Genomic DNA, 20,550 nt, shown 5'->3' with positions numbered 1-20,550 from the left:
GGATATGATCCATGGTTTCGTCGGTTTCCTTGCACAGTCTGCATTTTGGGTCCTCAGCTGATTTTTCGATCTTGGCCTGAATTGCCTTTGTCCTGATGTCTTGCTCCTGGGCTGCAAGGATCAGGCCTTCTGTCTCCTTCTTCAGGGTCCCATTCGTGAGCCAGAACCAGGTCTTCTCCTTGTCAGCTTTTCCTTCAATTTTGTCAAGGAACTTTCCATGCAATGTTTTGTTGTGCCAGCTGTCAGCTCTAGTTTGTAGTGCGGTTTTCTTGTACTGGTTTTTTGTCTGCTGTGTTTTGAGGAGTTTCTGATTTTTGACTTCAATCAAAGCAGGTTCTTCACTTTGTTTTACATCTTCTGCCAGGGCATGTTCTTCTTCTTTGACTGCTTGTTTTACTTGCAAGAGTCCTCTGCCCCCTGATCTTCTAGGCAGATATAGCCGGTCAACATCACTGCGAGGGTGCAGTGGATGATGAATGGTCATGAGTTTTCTTGTTTTTCTGTCCAAATTGTCCAGTTCCACCTGTGTCCAGTTTATAATGCCAGCAGTATATCTTATGACAGGTATGGCCCAGGTGTTTATGGCCTTGATGGTGTTGCCTCCATTGAGCTTGCTTTGGAGAATTTTTCTGACCCTTTGTGTGTATTCTTTACTGACCACAGTCTTCACATGTTCATGCTTGATGTTGTCCAGCTGTAATATGCCCAGATGTTTATAGGCCTCTGGCTGGTTACACTTTATTGTTTGGACATTAGGCATATTTATGCCCTCACTTTCAATGATTTTTCGATGATGATGATGATGATGATGATTATTATTATTTACTATATTTATATTCCACCCTTCTCACCCCAAAGAGGACTCAGGGAGGATTATAATGCACATATATATGGCAAACATTCAATGCCATTAGACATATGACATATAGACACACACGGAGGCAATTTAACATTTTCCAGCTTCCGGTTTCATGAGGGTATGCTCGATGCCAGCCACAGAGGGAGCTGCCGCTTCACTGTCCAGCTGTGACACCGAGTCCTTGATGGTATTACTTCCTCATTCCTTTCCACGCGCTGCTGGCAATTTTATGGTGTCATAAATTAGTTAAATTAGAGGGTTGTTGTATGTCTTTCAGGCTGTGTGGCCATATTCCAGAAGTATTCTCTCCTGACGTTTCGCCCACATCTATGGCAGGCATCCTCAGAGCCTCTGAGGATGCCTGCCATAGATGTGGGCGAAACGTCAGGAGAGAATACTTCTGGAACATGGCCACACAGCCCGAAAGACATACAACAACCCTGTGATCCCGGCCATGAAAGCCTTCGACAACATAGTTAAATTAGCCTCCCCGCATAAAGCAGTACCTAAATTTCCTACTTGACAGATGGTTACTCTTGGAAGGCAGTCATACTCGAACACGAGTGACAACCTAAGAGATGATTCCAACTGGATGATTCTACATGATATGTTGAAATTTTCCAGGTAAGAGAGTAGAGAGAGTTGGACCATTTCCCCTCTCGCTCTGTATTGAATTTGTTTGGATTGATGAAGCTACGGACCAAACTAGTCAATGGTCGCAATCACATAAGTAGCAAAAAGCAGACATTATATTATGCCAGCGGCATGGAGATAAACACCCATGGCATTGGGTTGTTTCAAGGTTGTGAATGTTTCAAACACAAAGGCAAGGGTGAAAGACCTCTCGTCGTCAGTTTGTGCAACCGAGCCAAAGAGTTGCTATTGTAACCCTTTGCAGGAGATGGTAAAATGCCCAGAAAAATCACACGTTGTCACCCTGGCAGCCTACACAGTGCTCATTTCCACTGCGGGAACGGGAATGAGTGCACGGAATTGCAATGGAGTGGCTCCAGATCGTATTGTGAGGTTTTAAGGAGCTATCCGAGGTGCTGAAACACCTCGAACAGCTCCTTGGGATTTATAGGGATGGAAAGTCGCTCTCCAAACTCAGATAGGAATTGGTTCGACATCTTGGATTGAAAAGTGCCGAAACTCTGTTCAAGAGCAGCTTGGCATCTTGGATAACTCTGGAAACATGGATGGAGTTATCTAAGTTTTTATTGTACCGAATGCCAGAATCTTCTTTTGTGCCACATATATAGGGACTCTCACATACCAGAGGTTTTATGTTTTATGGCCGGCCTGCTTTATGGCTGGCATCTGTTCTTTGTCAGCTGACCAGAGATAGAATCATAGAATCATAGAATAGTAGAGTTGGAAGAGACCACATGGGCCATCTAGTCCAACCCCCTGCTAAGAAGCAGGAAATCGCATTCAAAGCACCCCCGACAGATGGCCATCCAGCCTCTGCTTAAAAGCCTCCAAGGAAGGAGCCTCCACCACGGCCCCGGGGAGAGAGTTCCACTGTCGAACAGCCCTTCTCACAGTGAGGAAGTTCTTCCTGATGTTCAGGTGGAATCTCCTTCCTTTCCTGTAGTTTGAAGCCATTGTTCCCTTGCGTCCTAGTCTGCAGGGCAGCAGAAGACAAGCTCCCTCCCTCCTCCCTATGACTTCCCTTCACGTATTTGTACATGGCTATCATGTCTCCTCTCAGCCTTCTCTTCTGCAGGCTAAACAGGCCCAGCTCTTTAAGCCGCTCCTCATAGGGCTTGTTCTCCAGACCCTTAATCATTTTAGTCGCCCTCCTCTGGACGTTTTCCAGCTTGTCAACATCTCCCTTCAACTGCGGTGCCCAGAATTGGACACAGTATTCCAGGTGTGGTCTGACCAAGGCAGAATAGAAAGAGGGGGAGCAGGACTTCCCTGGATCTAGACGCTATTCCCCTATTGATGAGGCCAGAATCCCATTGGCTTTTTTCGCTGCCGCATCACATTGTTGGCTCATGTTTAACTGGTTCCCCACGAGGACTCCAAGGTCTTTTTCGCACACACTGCTGTCAAGCCAGGCATCGTCCCCCATTCTGTATCTTTGATTTCCATTTTTTCTGCCGAAGTGAAGTCTCTTGCATTTGTCCCTGTTGAACTTCATTTTGTGAGTTTCGGCCAATCATCTCTCTAGTCTGTCAAGATCGTTTTGAATTCTGCTCCTGTCTTCTGGAGTGTTGGCTCTCCCTCCCAGTTTGGTGTCGTCTGCAAACTTGATGATCGTGCCTTCTAACCCTTCGTCTAAGTCGTTAATAAAGATGTTGAACAGAACCGGGCCCAGGACGGAGCCCTGCGGATGGCACTCCACTTGTCACTTCTTTCCATGATGAAGACGACGCATTGGTGAGCACCCTTTGGGTTCGTTCGCTTAGCCAATTACAGATCCACCTAACCGTAGTTTTGTCTAGCCCACATTTTACTAGTTTGTTTGCCAGAAGGTCGTGGGGGACTTTGTCGAAGGCCTTACTGAAATCCAGGTACGCTACATCCACGGCATTCCCTGTATCGACCCAACTCGTAACTCTATCGAAAAAAGAGATCGGATGAGTCTGGCATGACTTGTTTTTGGTAAATCCGTGTTGACTATTAGCAATGACCGCATTTGTTTCTAAGTGTTTGCAGACCACTTCCTTAATGATCTTTTCCAGAATCTTGCCTGGTATTGATGTGAGGCTGACCGGACGGTAATTGTTTGGGTCGTTCTTTTTTCCCTTCTTGAAGATAGGGACCACATTCGCCCTCCTCCAATCTGCTGGGACTTCTCCCGTTCTCCAAGAACTCTCGAAGATAATTGCCAGTGGTTCTGAAATAACTTCCGCTAGTTCCTTCAGTACTCTTGGGTGTAGATGTCAAGGATTGGAGATCCTGACAATATGTTTGGAAGATTAATCTCCTTCTGCCTAAAGCCCCAAAATGGATTCACTACCCCAGTGATATGGAAGCGATCATTTCATGTTCCTAGCCAAATGTTGACAGGCACTTCCAAGTTGTTAGTCTAATGCCTATAAAGCTGGGTGGTCATTTGTTGGGAGGGCTTTGATTGTGTCCTTAACGGCAGAATAGAGTTTGTTTGGGGTCCCTTTCAAAGCATGGAAACCCATGGCCTCCTCCATGTAGTAGGCATGTCCGATCGATGAAAAAAAACTTTTCAATTCTCGTTTCTAAAGTAGGGGGTGCTGGCCCTTCAATATAGAAAGTATTTCCGATTTTTTCACCCAAAAATTTCGGATATTTCCAAAAATTTGTAATGATTCTAAATGTTTCTAAAATGGTGGACGCGCATGCGCAATCACAAAAAAAAAGGAACCGAGGGGGGGGGGGGGGACTTTTACAGGGTTCTCCCGCCCTCATTTCTTGAGCTATCCTCATCAAATTTGCAATGCCCTTGCAAGTTGTACAAAGATACTTTGAAAACTAGAAATTCCCTTGCTAAGAGAAAGAACCAGCAACAAAGCCCTTTGTGTCCATCGTGGAAGCTTCTGATTGGCCGGGGAGCTGCAACCATGTTAGGCTGCGCTAAGCTCCCATTCAAGGGAGGTTGCAGAAACAAAAACAATTTTTAAAATATTTTTTAAAATATATTTTTTTAAAAAATTGGGGGGGGGGGAAATTAACGAAATATTAAGAGACAATTAGAGAATGGGCCAACAATGGTTTGAATTACATTGCTGGTTGCGCTGTAAGACAATGTCTCGGAATGCGTATCAAAAAGCGAGAACAATCCGAAATAATTCCGATATACGATTCAAAACGATTTTTTGGACATGTCTACCATGTAGCAATTTCCAGTGACTCATGTGATTTGTAGTGCAATTTTGGACTATTTCCTTCAGGAGAAAGATCGGTTTCACCTGTGGACACTCGGATTTTGTTGTCATTGGTCTCTCTGCGATGCGCCTCCGCTTGACATGCGTTCGGGGAGCGGCACATGGCCGCGCCGAGCTTGTAACTGACACTTCCTCACCACGTCTTTCTTTGCCTTCCCCGTTTCCAGCGACGGATTTGCATATCTCGTCTCGGTTATGAGCCATGAATATTTCATCGGGCTAATCTCGATTAATGCGCCGTGTCATGTTAAATGAGCGTCTCGGAAAGAGCCGAGATGACAGCTCCGTTTCGGCGCACCGAAAGATCAAAATGTTTTCCCCAACCTACAAATACGTGCGTGGCGGAAGGCCCTATTGTGTCGGTGTCATTGTCGGCATGTTGTTGACGTTGTTGTGTTGACGGGACTCGAGGCTGTGAAACCGATACGCTAGTATAAAAATACAAAGGGATGCGTGGAAGTGGGGGAAATGAATCATGTTGTTTATGTAATGTTCGATTGTATACATTGAGTTTCCTTCTCAGAAATGCTTGAGACCAAAGACTATAATACCTCACAAGCTCTGAGGATGCCTGCCATAGATGTGGGCGAAACGTCAGGAGAGAATGCTTCCGGAACATGACCAGAGCAGATAGATAGATAGACTCCACTTGCCTAGTTTCAAACAGACCTCTCAACCTCTGAGGATGCCTGCCATAGATGCGGGTGAAACGTCAGGAGAGAATGCTTCCGGAACATGACCAGAGCAGATAGATAGATAGACTCCACTTGCCTAGTTTCCAACAGACCTCTCAACTTCTGAGGATGCCTGCCATAGATGTGGGCGAAACGTCAGGAGAGAATGCTTCTGGAACATGACCAGAGCAGATAGCTAGATAGATAGACTCCACTTGCCTAGTTTCCAACAGACCTCTCAACTTCTGAGGATGCCTGCCATAGATGTGGGCGAAACGTCAGGAGAGAATGCTTCTGGAACATGACCAGAGCAGATAGATAGATAGATAGATAGATAGATAGATAGATAGATAGATAGACTCCACTTGCCTAGTTTCAAACAGACCTCTCAACCTCTGAAGATGCCTGCCATAGAGTGGGTGAAACGTCAGGAGAGAATGCTTCTGGAACATGGCCAGAGCAGATAGATAGATAGATAGATAGATAGATAGATAGATAGATAGATAGATAGATAGATAGATTCCACTTGCCTGGTTTCAAACAGACCTCTCAACCTCTGAGGATGCCTGTCATAGATGTGGGGGAAATGTCAGGAGAGAATGCTTCTGGAACATGTCCATACAATCTGGAAAACGCACAACAACCCTGAGATTCCGGCCATTTGACAACATAAAAACTATGTACAAAATGGGATATCTTGGAGATGGGACTTGAGGACAAATAGAACATTGTGTTGTCGAAGGCTTTCATGGCTGGAATTGCGGTGAGTTTTCCGGATTGTATGGCTATGTTCCAGAAGCATTCTCTCCTGACGTTTCGCCCACATCTATGGCAGGCATCCTCAGAGGTTGGGAGGTCTGTTTGAAACTAGGCAAGTGGAGTCTATCTATCTATCTTTCTAGTATCTATCTAATTGCTCTGGTCATGTTCCAGAAGCATTCTCTCCTGACATTTCGCCCATATCTATGGCAGGCATCCTCAGAGGTTGAGAGGTCTGTTAGACAGACTCCGCTTACCTAGTTTCCATCTATCTATCTATCTATCTATCTATCTGCTCTGGTCGTGTTCCAGAAGCATTCTCTCCTGACGTTTCGCCCACACCTATGGCAGGCATCCTCAGAGGTTGTGAGGTCTGTTGGCAAGTGGGGTTTATATATCTGTGGAATAATGTCCAGGGTGGGAGGAAGAACTCTTGTTTGTTTGAGGCAAGTGTGAGTGTTGCAGTTGGCCACCTTGATTATCATTGAATAGCCTTGTATCTTCAAAGCTTGGCTGCTCCCTGCCTGGGGGCAATCCTTTCCCGGGAGGTAAATAAAGTTATCAGGACAGTAAATAGAGAACAACACTCTAAAAACGGGGGAAGCAATCAGGACCAGATAACACCTCCCAACAAAGGATTCCCCCAGGCAGGAAGCAGCCAGGCTTTGAAGCTGCAAGGCTATTCAATGCTAATCAAGCATTGCAACATTCACACTTGCCTCCAACAGACAAGAGTTCTTTCTCCCACCCTGGCCATTATTCCACAGATATATATATAAACTCCACTTGCCTAGTTTCCAACAGACCTCACAAACTCAAAGATGCGGGCAAAATGTCAGGAGAGAATGCTTCCAGGACATGGCCAGACAGCCCGGGAAACTGCAATCCAGTGATTCCGGCCGTGATAGCCTTTGACAACACAACATTTATAATATTTTGTGCATGGAGTGGAATTTGGTGCCGACTGAAAGCAAAGGGGTCCCAGGTTGCACTATTTATTTATTTATTTATTTATTACATTTAATATATAATATATAATTAATATTATATTATTATTAGTATAATATTGTATTACATTATAATATTATCAATATTATAAGTATATACAATATATTATATATGTATAAATTATTGTGTTATATATATATATATATATATATATAGACTAGCTTTGCCCGGCCACGTGTTGCTGTGGCTTATGGGAATCCTTTGTTGGCCAGGTGGAATAGCAGTGAATAGCCTTGCAGTCTCAAAGCCTGGCCGTTTTCTGGAGAAGCTGGAGCTTTTTGTTGTATGAACGTAGAGGCATGGATGACGGGTTGTGCTGCCAAGTTTAGTGTTTCTGAGATGTGTAGTTTTGTTGTTTTGTCCTAGGCCGAAACGTCATTACTCTTTTATATATATAGATTATATATATGTATTTACACTGTTGAATGAATGCAGCTTAACACCACTTGTATTGGCATGGTTCAAGGCTAGGGCATCGTGGGAGATATAGTTTGGTGGGACCCTAGCACAAGGCTAAGGATCTGGATCTTGACAGAGATCCAAAACATTCGTCAATGCTGTAGATCAGGGGTCCCCAAACTTTTTAAACAGGGGGCCAGTTCACGATCCTTCGGACCATTGGAGGGCCGGACTATAGTTGGCTACCGAGCAATAATAATAATAATAATAATAATAACAATAATAATAAATAAGAGGGTTGGAAGAGACCCTTTGGGCCATTGAGTCCAATCCCCCTTTGCCTTTGTGCACCGAAAGCACAAGCAAAGCACCCCTGACAGATGACCACCCAGAATCAGTGTTAATAATAATAATAATAATAATAATAATAATAATAATAATAATAATAATAAAGAGGGTTGGAAGAGACCTCTTGGGCCATTTAGTCCAACCCCCTTCTGCCTCTGTGCACCATAAGCACAAGCAAAGCATCCCTGACAGATAGCCACCCAGAATCAATGTTAATAATAATAATAATAATAATAATAATAATAATAATAATAATAATAAGGGTTGTAAGAGAAGAAGGGACCTCTTGGGTTATTTAGCCCAACCCCCTTCTGCCTCTGTGCACCATAAGCACAAGCAAAGCATCCCTGACAGATAGCCACCCAGAATCAATGTTAATAATAATAATAATAATAATAATAATAATAATAATAATAATAATAATAATAATAAGGGTTGTAAGAGAAGAAGGGACCTCTTGGGTCATTTAGCCCAACCCCATTCTGCCCTTGTGCCGTGGGGGCCGGATAAATGGCTTCGATGGGCCGCATCCGGCCCCCGGGCCTTAGTTTGGGAACCCCTGCTGTAGATGTTAAGAATGGACTGAAAAAGATCTGGAATTCCCTTGCAATGTGATGCTGACGTACTTTATTTTTCCTTCCTTTTTTTCTCCGCTGTCATTTTGTCCTTCTCCCGTCATTTCTTCTATTCTCTTGGCCTCTTCATGCTCTTAGGTACGTGCCATGAGGCTGTCGTTTGTGGGCGAGATGGGATGGGAGCTCCATGTGCCCAAGAAGGACTGCGTGACCGTCTACCGCGCGGTCATGAAGGCTGGCGCCAAACATGGCATCATGAACGCCGGCTACCGAGCCATCGACTCGCTCAGCATTGAGAAAGGTAGGTGGAAAGAAGTGTTTGTTTCTTGGTTACATATATTATATTTGATACTAGCTGTGCCCGGCCACGCGTTGCTGTGGCGAAGTCTGGTGGTCTGGGAAATAACGTACAGTAGAGTCTCACTTATCCAACACTCGCTTATCCAACGTTCTGGATTATCCAACGCATTTTTGTAGTCAATGTTTTCAATACATCGTGATATTTTGGTGATAAAGTCATAAATACAGTAATTACTGAATAGCATTACTGTGTATTGAACTACTTTTTCTGCCAAATTTGTTGTATAACATGATGTTTAGGTGCTTAATTTGTAAAATCATAACCCAATTTGATGTTTAATAGGCTTCTCCTTAATCTCTCCTTATTATCCAACATATTCGCTTATCCAACGTTCTGCCGGCCCGTTTATGTTGGATAAGTGAGACTCTACTGTATTGAGGAATTGGTGGTAGTTAAGGTAAAGGGTAAAGGTTTTCCCCTGACTCTGGGGGTTGGTGCTCATCTCCATTTCTAAGCCGAAGAGCCGGCGTTGTCCGTAGACTCCTCCAAGGTCACGTGGCATGACTGCATGGAGCGCCGTTACCTTCCCGCCAGAGCAGTACCTATTCATCTACTCTCCTTTGCATGTTTTTGAACTTTAGGGTTGGCAGAAGCTGGGGCTAACAGTGGGGGCTCTCTCTGCTCCCCCAATTCAAACCTGCAATGTTTCGGTCCAGAAGTTCAGCAGCTCAGCGTTTTAACACGCTGCGCCATCAGGGGATATTATTTCCTAAAGGTTGTGAATATACAATATTTCTGATTGTCTGATACATAAAAGAGTGATGGAATCAGGGCACCGGACAAAACAACAAAACTACAGGCCCCCCAACCTCGAAATTTGACAACACATCATCCACGGCTCTAGGTTGATACAACAAAAACACAAGAAAAATAAAGTCCTAATTAGAGGGACAGAAATTATTGTTTTTATCCAATTGCTGACAGTTAGAGGGCTAAGCTCCGCCCACTTGGTCTCCTAGCAACCTCCTCAGCCCAGGAGACAGGCACAGTTAGACCTCACTTAGGCCTTTTCCACAGATTATCAGATTTTAACTGGATTATATGGCAGTGTAGACTCAAGGCCCTTCCACACAGCTGCATAACCCATTTATAATCTTATATTATCTGCTTTGAACTGGATTATCTTGACTCCACACGGCCAGATAATCCACTTTAGTGTGCATTTTATACAGCTGTGTAGAAGGGGCTTCATATAATCCAGTTCTAAGCAGATAATATAAGATTAGAAATATACAGTAGAGTCTCACTTATCCAGTCCAACCCAATTCTGCCATGCAGGACACAATCCAAGCACTCTCAACAGATGGCCACCCAGCCTCTCAATACTAATACTACTAATAATAATAACAACAACAACAACATCATACAATCCTAAAGTTTGGAGTGACCCCTAAGGATCATCCAGATCAACTTCCTTCTACCATGCAGTAGGACACAATCCAAGCACTCCTGACAGATGGCCATCCAGCCTCTACATAATAATGATGATGATGAAGATGATAATAATAATAATAACAACAACAACAACAACAACAACATACAATCCTAAGGTTTGGAGTGACCCCTAAGGATCATCCAGATCAACTTCCTTCTACCATGCAGTAGGACACAATCCAAGCACTCCTGACAGATGGCCATCCAGCCTCTACATAATAATGATGATGATGAAGATGATAATAATAATAATAACAACAACAACAACAACAACAACATACAATCCTAAGGTTTGGAGTGACCCCTAAGGATCATCCAGATCAACTTCCTTCTACCATGCAGGAGGACACAATCCAAGCACTCCTGACAGATGGCCATCCAGCCTCTACATAATAATGATGATGATGAAGATGATAATAATAATAATAACAACAACAACAACAACAACAACATACAATCCTAAGGTTTGGAGTGACCCCTAAGGATCATCCAGATCAACTTCCTTCTACCATGCAGTAGGACACAATCCAAGCACTCCTGACAGATGGCCATCCAGCCTCTACATAATAATGATGATGATGAAGATGACAATAATAATAATAACAACAACAACAACAACAACAACATACAATCCTAAGGTTTGGAGTGACCCCTAAGGATCATCCAGATCAACTTCCTTCTACCATGCAGGAGGACACAATCCAAGCACTCCTGACAGATGGCCATCCAGCCTCTACATAATAATGATGATGATGAAGATGATAATAATAATAATAACAACAACAACAACAACAACAACATACAATCCTAAGGTTTGGAGTGACCCCTAAGGATCATCCAGATCAACTTCCTTCTACCATGCAGTAGGACACAATCCAAGCACTCCTGACAGATGGCCATCCAGCCTCTACATAATAATGATGATGATGAAGATGACAATAATAATAATAATAACAACAACAACAACAACAACATACAATCCTAAGGTTTGGAGTGACCCCTAAGGATCATCCAGATCAACTTCCTTCTACCATGCAGGAGGACACAATCCAAGCACTCCTGACAGATGGCCATCCAGCCTCTACATAATAATGATGATGATGAAGATGACAATAATAATAATAATAATAACAACAACAACAACAACAACAACAACATACAATCCTAAGGTTTGGAGTGACCCCTAAGGATCATCCAGATCAACTTCCTTCTACCATGCAGTAGGACACAATCCAAGCACTCCTGACAGATGGCCATCCAGCCTCTACATAATAATGATGATGATGAAGATGACAATAATAATAATAATAATAACAACAACAACAACAACAACAACAACATACAATCCTAAGGTTTGGAGTGACCCCTAAGGATCATCCAGATCAACTTCCTTCTACCATGCAGGAGGACACAATCCAAGCACTCCCAACAGATGGCCACCCAGCCTCTCAATACTAATACTACTACTACTACTACTAATAATAATAATAACAACAACAACAACAACAACATCATACAATCCTAAGGTTTGGAGTGACCCCTAAGGATCATCCAGATCAACTTCCTTCTACCATGCAGGAGGACACAATCCAAGCACTCCTGACAGATGGCCATCCAGCCTCTACATAATAATGATGATGATGAAGATGATAATAATAATAATAATAACAACAACAACAACAACAACAACAACATACAATCCTAAGGTTTGGAGTGACCCCTAAGGATCATCCAGATCAACTTCCTTCTACCATGCAGTAGGACACAATCCAAGCACTCCTGACAGATGGCCATCCAGCCTCTACATAATAATGATGATGATGAAGATGACAATAATAATAATAATAATAACAACAACAACAACAACAACAACATACAATCCTAAGGTTTGGAGTGACCCCTAAGGATCATCCAGATCAACTTCCTTCTACCATGCAGTAGGACACAATCCAAGCACTCCTGACAGATGGCCATCCAGCCTCTACATAATAATGATGATGATGAAGATGACAATAATAATAATAATAATAATAACAACAACAACAACAACAACAACATACAATCCTAAGGTTTGGAGTGACCCCTAAGGATCATCCAGATCAACTTCCTTCTACCATGCAGTAGGACACAATCCAAGCACTCCTGACAGATGGCCATCCAGCCTCTACATAATAATGATGATGATGAAGATGACAATAATAATAATAATAATAATAATAACAACAACAACAACAACAACAACAACATACAATCCTAAGGTTTGGAGTGACCCCTAAGGATCATCCAGATCAACTTCCTTCTACCATGCAGGAGGACACAATCCAAGCACTCCTGACAGATGGCCATCCAGCCTCTACATAATAATGATGATGATGAAGATGATGATAATAATAATAATAATAATAATAATAACAACAACAACATACAATCCTAAGGTTTGGAGTGACCCCTAAGGATCATCCAGATCAACTTCCTTCTACCATGCAGGAGGACACAATCCAAGCACTCCTGACAGATGGCCATCCAGCCTCTAAATAATAATGATGATGATGAAGATGATAACAACAACAACAATAATAGAAGCATAGAATCCAAGAGTTTGGAGAGACCCCTAAGGGCCATCCAGCCCAAACCTTTCTATTATACAGCAGGACACAATCCAAGCATTCACAGCACATGGACAACGTATAAATACTAGACATGTCCAAAAAATCGTTTTGAATTGTATATCGGAATTATTTCGGATTGTTCTCGCTTTTTGATACGCATTCCGAGACATTGTCTCACAGAGCAACCAGCAATGTAATTTGAACCATTGTTGGCCCATTCTCTAATTGTCTCTTAATGTTTCGTTAATTTCCCCCCCCCCCCCCATAATTTTTTAAAAAATATTTTTTAAAAAATTGTTTCTGCAACCTACCTTGAATGGGAGCTTACCATAGCCTAACATGGCTGCCGCTCCCCGGCCAATCAGAAGCTTCCACGATGGACGCAAAGGTGGGGGCTAACATCCTCTGCATCCCCATGGAAGATTGCCATACAAGCCCAGTGTGTAGCGATTGCGCATGCGCGTCCGCCATTTTAGAAACATTTAGAATCATTACGAATTTTCTAATTTTTTGGGGTGAAAAAATTGGAAATACTTTCTATATCAAAGCGCCAGCACCCCCTACTTTAGAAACGAGAATTGAAACATTTTTTTCATCGATCGGACATGCCTAATAAATACTATACAATACTGCACAGGGACATAGACCCCCCTCTATCCTCACCACTGTCACCGTACACAAACAACCAAATGCATACTAAACATAAAGACAACCATACAACAGACATTCAATACCACCACTAACTCAACAATTTCTCACCAACACCACCAGACAATGCCACAGCAACACGTGGCCGGGCACAGCTAGTAGATTTATAATATTTATGAGACCATTAAAAATACATTTTAAGATAGCGTTTGTTGTGTGCCTTCATGTCATGGTGACCCTCAAGGAACGTTCTGAAATTTCAGGTAGTGTGGGGCTGAATCCGCCTCCAATTTGAGTTTTGCCTTTGTGAAATCCCACTTGAATTTTCGGATAAGGCTGGATAATCCCCTCCCTCTGAACATGACAAGCGCTGCCGTTTTGGATCATGCTAAGCCGCCTTATAACCGCCTATGCAAATGTATGCAAAATACTCGCAGCAAGCTTTGATTGATGCGGAACGACGGGTGGCATCTCACAATCGTGGCTAACGTGGTTGCCATACTTTGTGGGGATAAAAGAACATATGGGTCCAGGGCTGCCAAGCCATTACTCGATTACTGAGAAATGATATCTTTAGGTTATAGGCACTGGCACGCAGATCTCCGACCGGACGACAGCCCCCTCGAGGCGGGCCTCGCTTTCACCTGCAAACTCAAGTCAGACATCCCTTTCCTTGGACGGGAGGCGATAGAAGCCCAGAAAGCCTCCGGAATCTTCCGCCGTCTGGTCTGCTTCACTATCGATGAGTGAGTAACATGTACCAGACATCCATGTCATTAACACTATTGTTACTACCGGAGAAGGAGTGTAGAATTGGTCTGATTTAGCTCCATGTTGACTTAGCAGTCCGCAATGAACAAGATGGAGTTGTTGAGCAATGAGTCAACATGGAGCTCCGTCCAACAGGTCTCCTTCAATGTTCATAAACAATGGATTTTGATGGTATGAGTTGGCCATGAAGTCATGCTGGAGAAGTTAGGATTCCAAGACTGAACACTTCTCTAGGAATTTCTCGTTCTTCCAGTGCAACTTTATGGTCCATTTCTGTCAGTTGGCCATAAAGTCACGCTGGAAGATCTAGAAATCCCTAGACAGAACACCTATCTAGGAATTCCTAGGTCTCAATGGCCAATATCCTTCAGAAGTTGGCCATGAAGTCATGCTGGAAGATCTAGAAATCCCTAGACAGAACACCTATATAGGAATTCCTAGGTCCTTCAGTGCAACTCAATGGCCAACATCCTTCAGAAGTTCACCATAAAGTCATGCTGGAAGATCTAGAAATCCCTAGACAGAACACCTATCTACGAATTCCTAGGTCCTTCAGTGCAACTCAATGGCTAACATCCTTCAGAAGTTGATCATAAAGTCAGGCTAGAAGATGTAGAAATTCTTAGGTGCTGCAACTCAGTGGCCAACCTTCACAAGTTGGCCATGAAGTCATGTTGGAAGACCTAGAAATTCCTTGTCACTAGAACTTAATGGTCAACGTCCTTCAGAAGTTGGCCATAAAGTCATGCTGGAAGACCTAGAAATTCCTTGTCACTAGAACTTAATGGTCAACGTCCTTCAGAAGTTGGCCATAAAGTCATGCTAGAAGATCTAGAAATTCTTAGGCACTGCAACTCAGTGGTCAACCTTCAGAAGTTGGCCATGAAGTCAAGCTGGAAGACCTAGAAATTCCTAGGCACTGCAACTCAATGGTCAACATCCTTCAGAAGTTGGTCATGAAGTCATGCTGGAAGACCTAGAAATTCCTTGTGACTAGAACTCAATGGTCAACATCCTTCAGAAGTTGGTCATAAAGTTATGCTGGAAGACCTAGACATTCCTTGTCACTAGAACTCAGTGATCAACTTCCTTCAGAAGTTGGCCATAAAGTCATGCTGGAAGACCTATAAATTCCTAGTTACTCTAATTCAATTATCAACGTCCTTCAGAAATTGGCCGTAAAGCCATGCTGGAAGATCTAGAAATTCCTAGGCACTGCAACTCAATGGTCAACATCCTTCAGAAGTTAGCCATAAAGTCAAGCTGGAGGACCTAGAGATTTCTAGGCAGAATAGCTTTCTATGAATATCTAGTTCCTCCATGGTCAGCTTCCACCAGACGTTGGCCAGAAAGAGATGCTGGAAGACCTAGGAACACCTCTCAGAATGTCTAGGCCCTCCACTGCAATTCATTGGTCAACGTCCTTCGAAAGTTGACTATAAAGTCATGCTGGAGGACCTAGAGACTTCATGGATCACAAAAATTTTATAATTTTGGCCCTAGAGCAGTGGTTCTCAACCTGGGGCCCTAAGATGGTTTTGGCCTTCAACTCCCAGAAATCCTAACAGCTGGTGAACTGGCTGGGATTTCTGGGAGTTGTAGGCCAAAAACATCTGGGGACCCCAAGTTGCCCTAGAGCCTGCTTTCAACTTATACATGAGATATGATGTCAACACATACATGAGATATGAGGTTGACTTATACATGAGTATATATTGTATTTTGAATCGAACACTTGTATCCAAATAATTGGGCTGAATCAAATTCTCTGAATAGGTAGACCACTTTGGACAACTCTGTTAATGTTTGGAATAAAACCCGGACCAGTTTCAAATTACACACCACTGACACAGAAGGTTGGTTCATTATATCCAATAGTATACCTCATGTAATTTTCTCTCCTTTCCATAGAAAGGTGCCCATGTTTGGGTTGGAAGCCATCTGGAGGAACGGCAAAGTGGTTGGGCACATCCGCCGGGCAGACTTTGGGCACGCGATCAACAAAACCATTGCCTACGGCTACATCCGGGATCCTGACGGAGGACCAGTGAGTATGGAAATTAGGCATGTGCGATCCATGAAAAAAAATGGTTCAATACTCACTTTGAAAGTAGGGGACGCTGGCGCTTCGTTTCTAAAGTCATTTCCGAATTTTGAAGCAAAAAGTTCAAAACTTTCCGAAAGTTCCGATTCTTCGTATGTACCTTGTTAATGGTGGATACGTATGTACTAGGCATGTCCGATCAATGAAAAAAAATGTTTCAATTCTCGTTTCTAAAGTAGGGGGCGATGGCGCTTCGATATAGAAAGTATTTCCGATTTTTTTCACCCAAAAATTTCGGATATTTCTGAAAATTCGTAATGATTCTAAATGTTTCTAAAATGGCAGACGCGAAATCAATGGTGTCTCTGGCTATGTAATCCCACAAGCCTCAACCCAATGCCTTCCATTAGAAATGGACCAGTGACCACCACGCCAAGCAATGCCCTGGCAAGGAGTGCAAAGATACTTTGAAAACTAGAAATTTCCTTGCTAAGTGAAAGAACCATGTTAGGCTGAGCTAAGCTCCCATTCAAGGTAGGTTGCAGAAACAAAAAAAATTAAAAAATATATTTTTAAAAATACGTTAAAATAATTTGGGGGGGGGGATAACAAAACATTAAGAGACAATTAGAGAATGGGCCAACAATGGTTCGAATTACATTGCTGATTACGCTGTGAGACAATGTCTCGGAATGCGTATCAAAAAGTGAGAACAATCCGAAATAATTCCGATATACGATTCAAAACTATTTTTTGGACATGTCTAGTGTATACACACCCTAATAGAGATGCATGCAGAAGCCCAAGCTGTATGTGTGCATGTCTCCAAAAATTGGAAATCTGTGACCTTCAGGTCCACAATTCGTAACTGCTCCAATATCTTTTTCCGCCACCTTTCCCGAGTCCAGAAAGAATCCGTCCGCATTGGAATGACTCTAGCAATGGAAGAGGCCTTTTGGCTATTTATTCCTACGCAATGGCTTGCTTCTGTCTCTTTCCCTTCACTCGCATCTCGTAATGTGACAGGCAGCCCAAAGCAAAGAGAGAAACCTTGGCAGTGAAGTAGTAAACAGGGAAACAGAGGACTAGGGGTATCTTGGTGACGTTGAAAACTCTTGACAGTTTGTTTTGGACCAGATGGATGTGTCCAAAGGGCTCAGGACTGGGAGCATAAACCATAGTTATGAAATGAAATAATCTAGGTCTTCCTGTACGTACTTGGCCAAGAATTATTGTGAATGGAGGGCTGGCAGTCAACTCGTAAGAGTTTTTGCCTCGGCTGATCATCCTTGCGTTGAAAATGAGAGTGGCAAAGCTTCTCAAGCTCCATTTCTTGATATCAGCCAAGATTCAAGACTCAAAGAAGGCTATCAAAGGATCAGTTTTAGACTTAGGCTCGACCAAAGTCTGAAATGACTTGAATGCACAACAACAATCCTACTTGATTATCTCATTGGCCAGAAGCAGGCTCACACTTCCCACTGAAATCTTGATAAGTTTACAGTATGTTGGTTAAAATTATTATTATTTTTAAATATTGTATTGTTCTTCCATTTACCAATGTTGTAAATGAAGTCTATGGAGTTCATGAGATCTATAAAGTCTTCAGTGTCTATGTAATCTTTGGAGTCTATTGAATCTATGAAGTCTATTGAGACTAGGGAGACTATGAAGTCTATGGAGTCCATGGAGTCTATAAGGTCTATAAAGTCTACAGAGTCTATGTAATTGTTGGAGTCTATGGAAACTATGAAGTCTATTGAGACTAGGGAGACTATGAAGTCTATGGAGTCCATGGAGTCTATGAGGTCTATAAAGTCTACAGGGTCTGTGTAATCTTTGGAGTCTATGGAAACTATGAAGTCTATTGAGACTAGGGAGACTATGAAGTCTATGGAGTCCATGGAGTCTATGAGGTCTATAAAGTCTACAGAGTCTATGTAATCGTTGGAGTCTATGGAAACTATGAAGCCTATTGAGATTAGGGAGACTATGAAGTCTATGGAGTCCATGGAGTCTATGAGGTCTATAAAGTCTACAGAGTCTATGTAATCGTTGGAGTCTATGGAAACTATGAAGCCTATTGAGATTAGGGAGACTATGAAGTCTATGGAGTCCATGGAGTCTATAAGGTCTATAAAGTCTACAGAGTCTATGTAATCTTTGGAGTCTATGGAAACTATGAAGTCTATTGAGACTAGGGAGACTATGAAGTCTATGGAGTCCATGGAGTCTATGAGGTCTATGAAGTCTACAGAGTCTATGTAATTGTTGGAGTTATGGAAACTATGAAGTCTATTGAGACTAGGGAGACTATGAAGTCTATGGAGTCCATGGAGTCTATGAGGTCTATAAAGTCTACAGAGTCTATGTAATCGTTGGAGTCTATGGAAACTATGAAGTCTATTGAGACTAGGGAGACTATGAAGTCTATGGAGTCCATGGAGTCTATGAGGTCTATAAAGTCTACAGGGTCTGTGTAATCTTTGGAGTCTATGGAAACTATGAAGTCTATTGAGACTAGGGAGACTATGAAGTCTATGGAGTCCATGGAGTCTATGAGGTCTATAAAGTCTACAGGGTCTGTGTAATCTTTGGAGTCTATGGAAACTATGAAGTCTATTGAGACTAGGGAGACTATGAAGTCTATGGAGTCCATGGAGTCTATGAGGTCTATAAAGTCTACAGGGTCTGTGTAATCTTTGGAGTCTATGGAAACTATGAAGTCTATTGAGACTAGGGAGACTATGAAGTCTATGGAGTCCATGGAGTCTATGAGGTCTATAAAGTCTACAGAGTCTATGTAATTGTTGGAGTTATGGAAACTATGAAGTCTATTGAGACTAGGGAGACTATGAAGTCTATGGAGTCCATGGAGTCTATGAGGTCTATAAAGTCTACAGAGTCTATGTAATCGTTGGAGTCTATGGAAACTATGAAGTCTATTGAGACTAGGGAGACTATGAAGTCTATGGAGTCCATGGAGTCTATGAGGTCTATAAAGTCTACAGAGTCTATGTAATCGTTGGAGTCTATGGAAACTATGAAGTCTATTGAGACTAGGGAGACTATGAAGTCTATGGAGTCCATGGAGTCTATGAGGTCTATAAAGTCTACAGGGTCTGTGTAATCGTTGGAGTCTATGGAAACTATGAAGCCTATGGAAACTAGGGAGATTGTGACATCTATGGAGTCAATGGAATCTATGGAGTCTATGAGATCTATAAGGTCTACAGAGTCTAAGTAATCTATGGAGTTCATGGAGTTGACGAAATGTTGTAAATGAATGATATGGTAATAATATAATATATTGTGTATACATATAATATTAATAATAATATTATAATGTAATACAATATAATATTTATTTATTTATTACAGTATTTTTACCCCGTCCTTCTCACCCAATAGGAGACTCAGGGCGGCTAATAATAATAATACAATATAATAATATTGTATAATATAATAATATTAATTATATATTATATATTACATGTAATATTACTAATAATATTATGGTATAATGGTATAGTACCATATAGTAATATATAATGCTAATCATATAATATATTGTATGTACATACAACTTGTAAGCCGCTTTGAGTCCCCTTCGAGGTGAGAGAGGGTGGGGTATAAATGTAATAAATAAATACTGGTAAATAAGTAATTGTTGCTGGGTTGGGGGGGTTTTTGCACTACAAATAAAACATGTGCCGTGAGCATAGGAATTTGTTGGTTTTTTTTTTTTAAATGATAATTCGGCCCCTCAACAATCTGAAGGACCATGAATCGGCCCTCCACTTAAAAAGTTTGAGGACCCCTGGATTAAAGTATAAACAGCTGATAGCTTTTCTTATCACTATCTCAAAACAAAAAGGCAGATAGGCACGAAATGATAATGATAAATACACACAAATGTCTATACTAGACAATGTCGAAGAGATAATCAAACACTATAAAGGTTCAAAACATAAAAAGAGATGTGCATATTAGAGCAACTTGCAAAGGCCACAGAAATAGTCAGGCCTCTCTGAGTATACAGCTATCTTCCTTCTATGTAAAAAAGATAAGCGAATACTATAAAGTTTCAAAACGTAAGTTGCATTATGTAATTCAGAGCACCATATACATACAATATTACCTGAGAGTTAACAACAATAATGAAAATAATAAGTACAGTCAACTGTTA

At 42.0% G+C, this 20,550-nt stretch overlaps 2 protein-coding genes across 3 annotated transcripts in view; one reads left to right on the top strand and one right to left on the bottom strand.

Moving 5' to 3' along the window:
- Positions 1 to 20,550, top strand: part of sardh (sarcosine dehydrogenase) — a 66,339-nt gene that overhangs the window by 42,235 nt on the left and 3,554 nt on the right. For both annotated transcript variants that reach the window (XM_062959695.1, XM_062959696.1), the window contains exons 18-20: positions 8,633 to 8,795; positions 14,124 to 14,292; positions 16,229 to 16,364. In XM_062959695.1, coding sequence (XP_062815765.1) covers positions 8,633 to 8,795; positions 14,124 to 14,292; positions 16,229 to 16,364 — 468 coding nt within the window. The remainder of the gene's footprint in view (positions 1 to 8,632; positions 8,796 to 14,123; positions 14,293 to 16,228; positions 16,365 to 20,550) is intronic.
- On the bottom strand, positions 16,175 to 19,825 carry LOC134293127 (uncharacterized). Its single transcript, XM_062959706.1, has one exon. The coding sequence runs from the start codon at positions 18,587 to 18,589 to the stop codon at positions 17,831 to 17,833; it is 759 nt and encodes a 252-aa protein (XP_062815776.1). The 5' UTR covers positions 18,590 to 19,825; the 3' UTR covers positions 16,175 to 17,830.

Source organism: Anolis carolinensis, unplaced genomic scaffold (genome assembly GCF_035594765.1).
Source record: "Anolis carolinensis isolate JA03-04 unplaced genomic scaffold, rAnoCar3.1.pri scaffold_7, whole genome shotgun sequence".
NCBI lineage: Eukaryota > Metazoa > Chordata > Lepidosauria > Squamata > Dactyloidae > Anolis > Anolis carolinensis.
The sequence above is the reverse complement of the archived record's forward strand: the minus strand, read 5'-3'. Positions and strand labels throughout refer to the sequence as shown.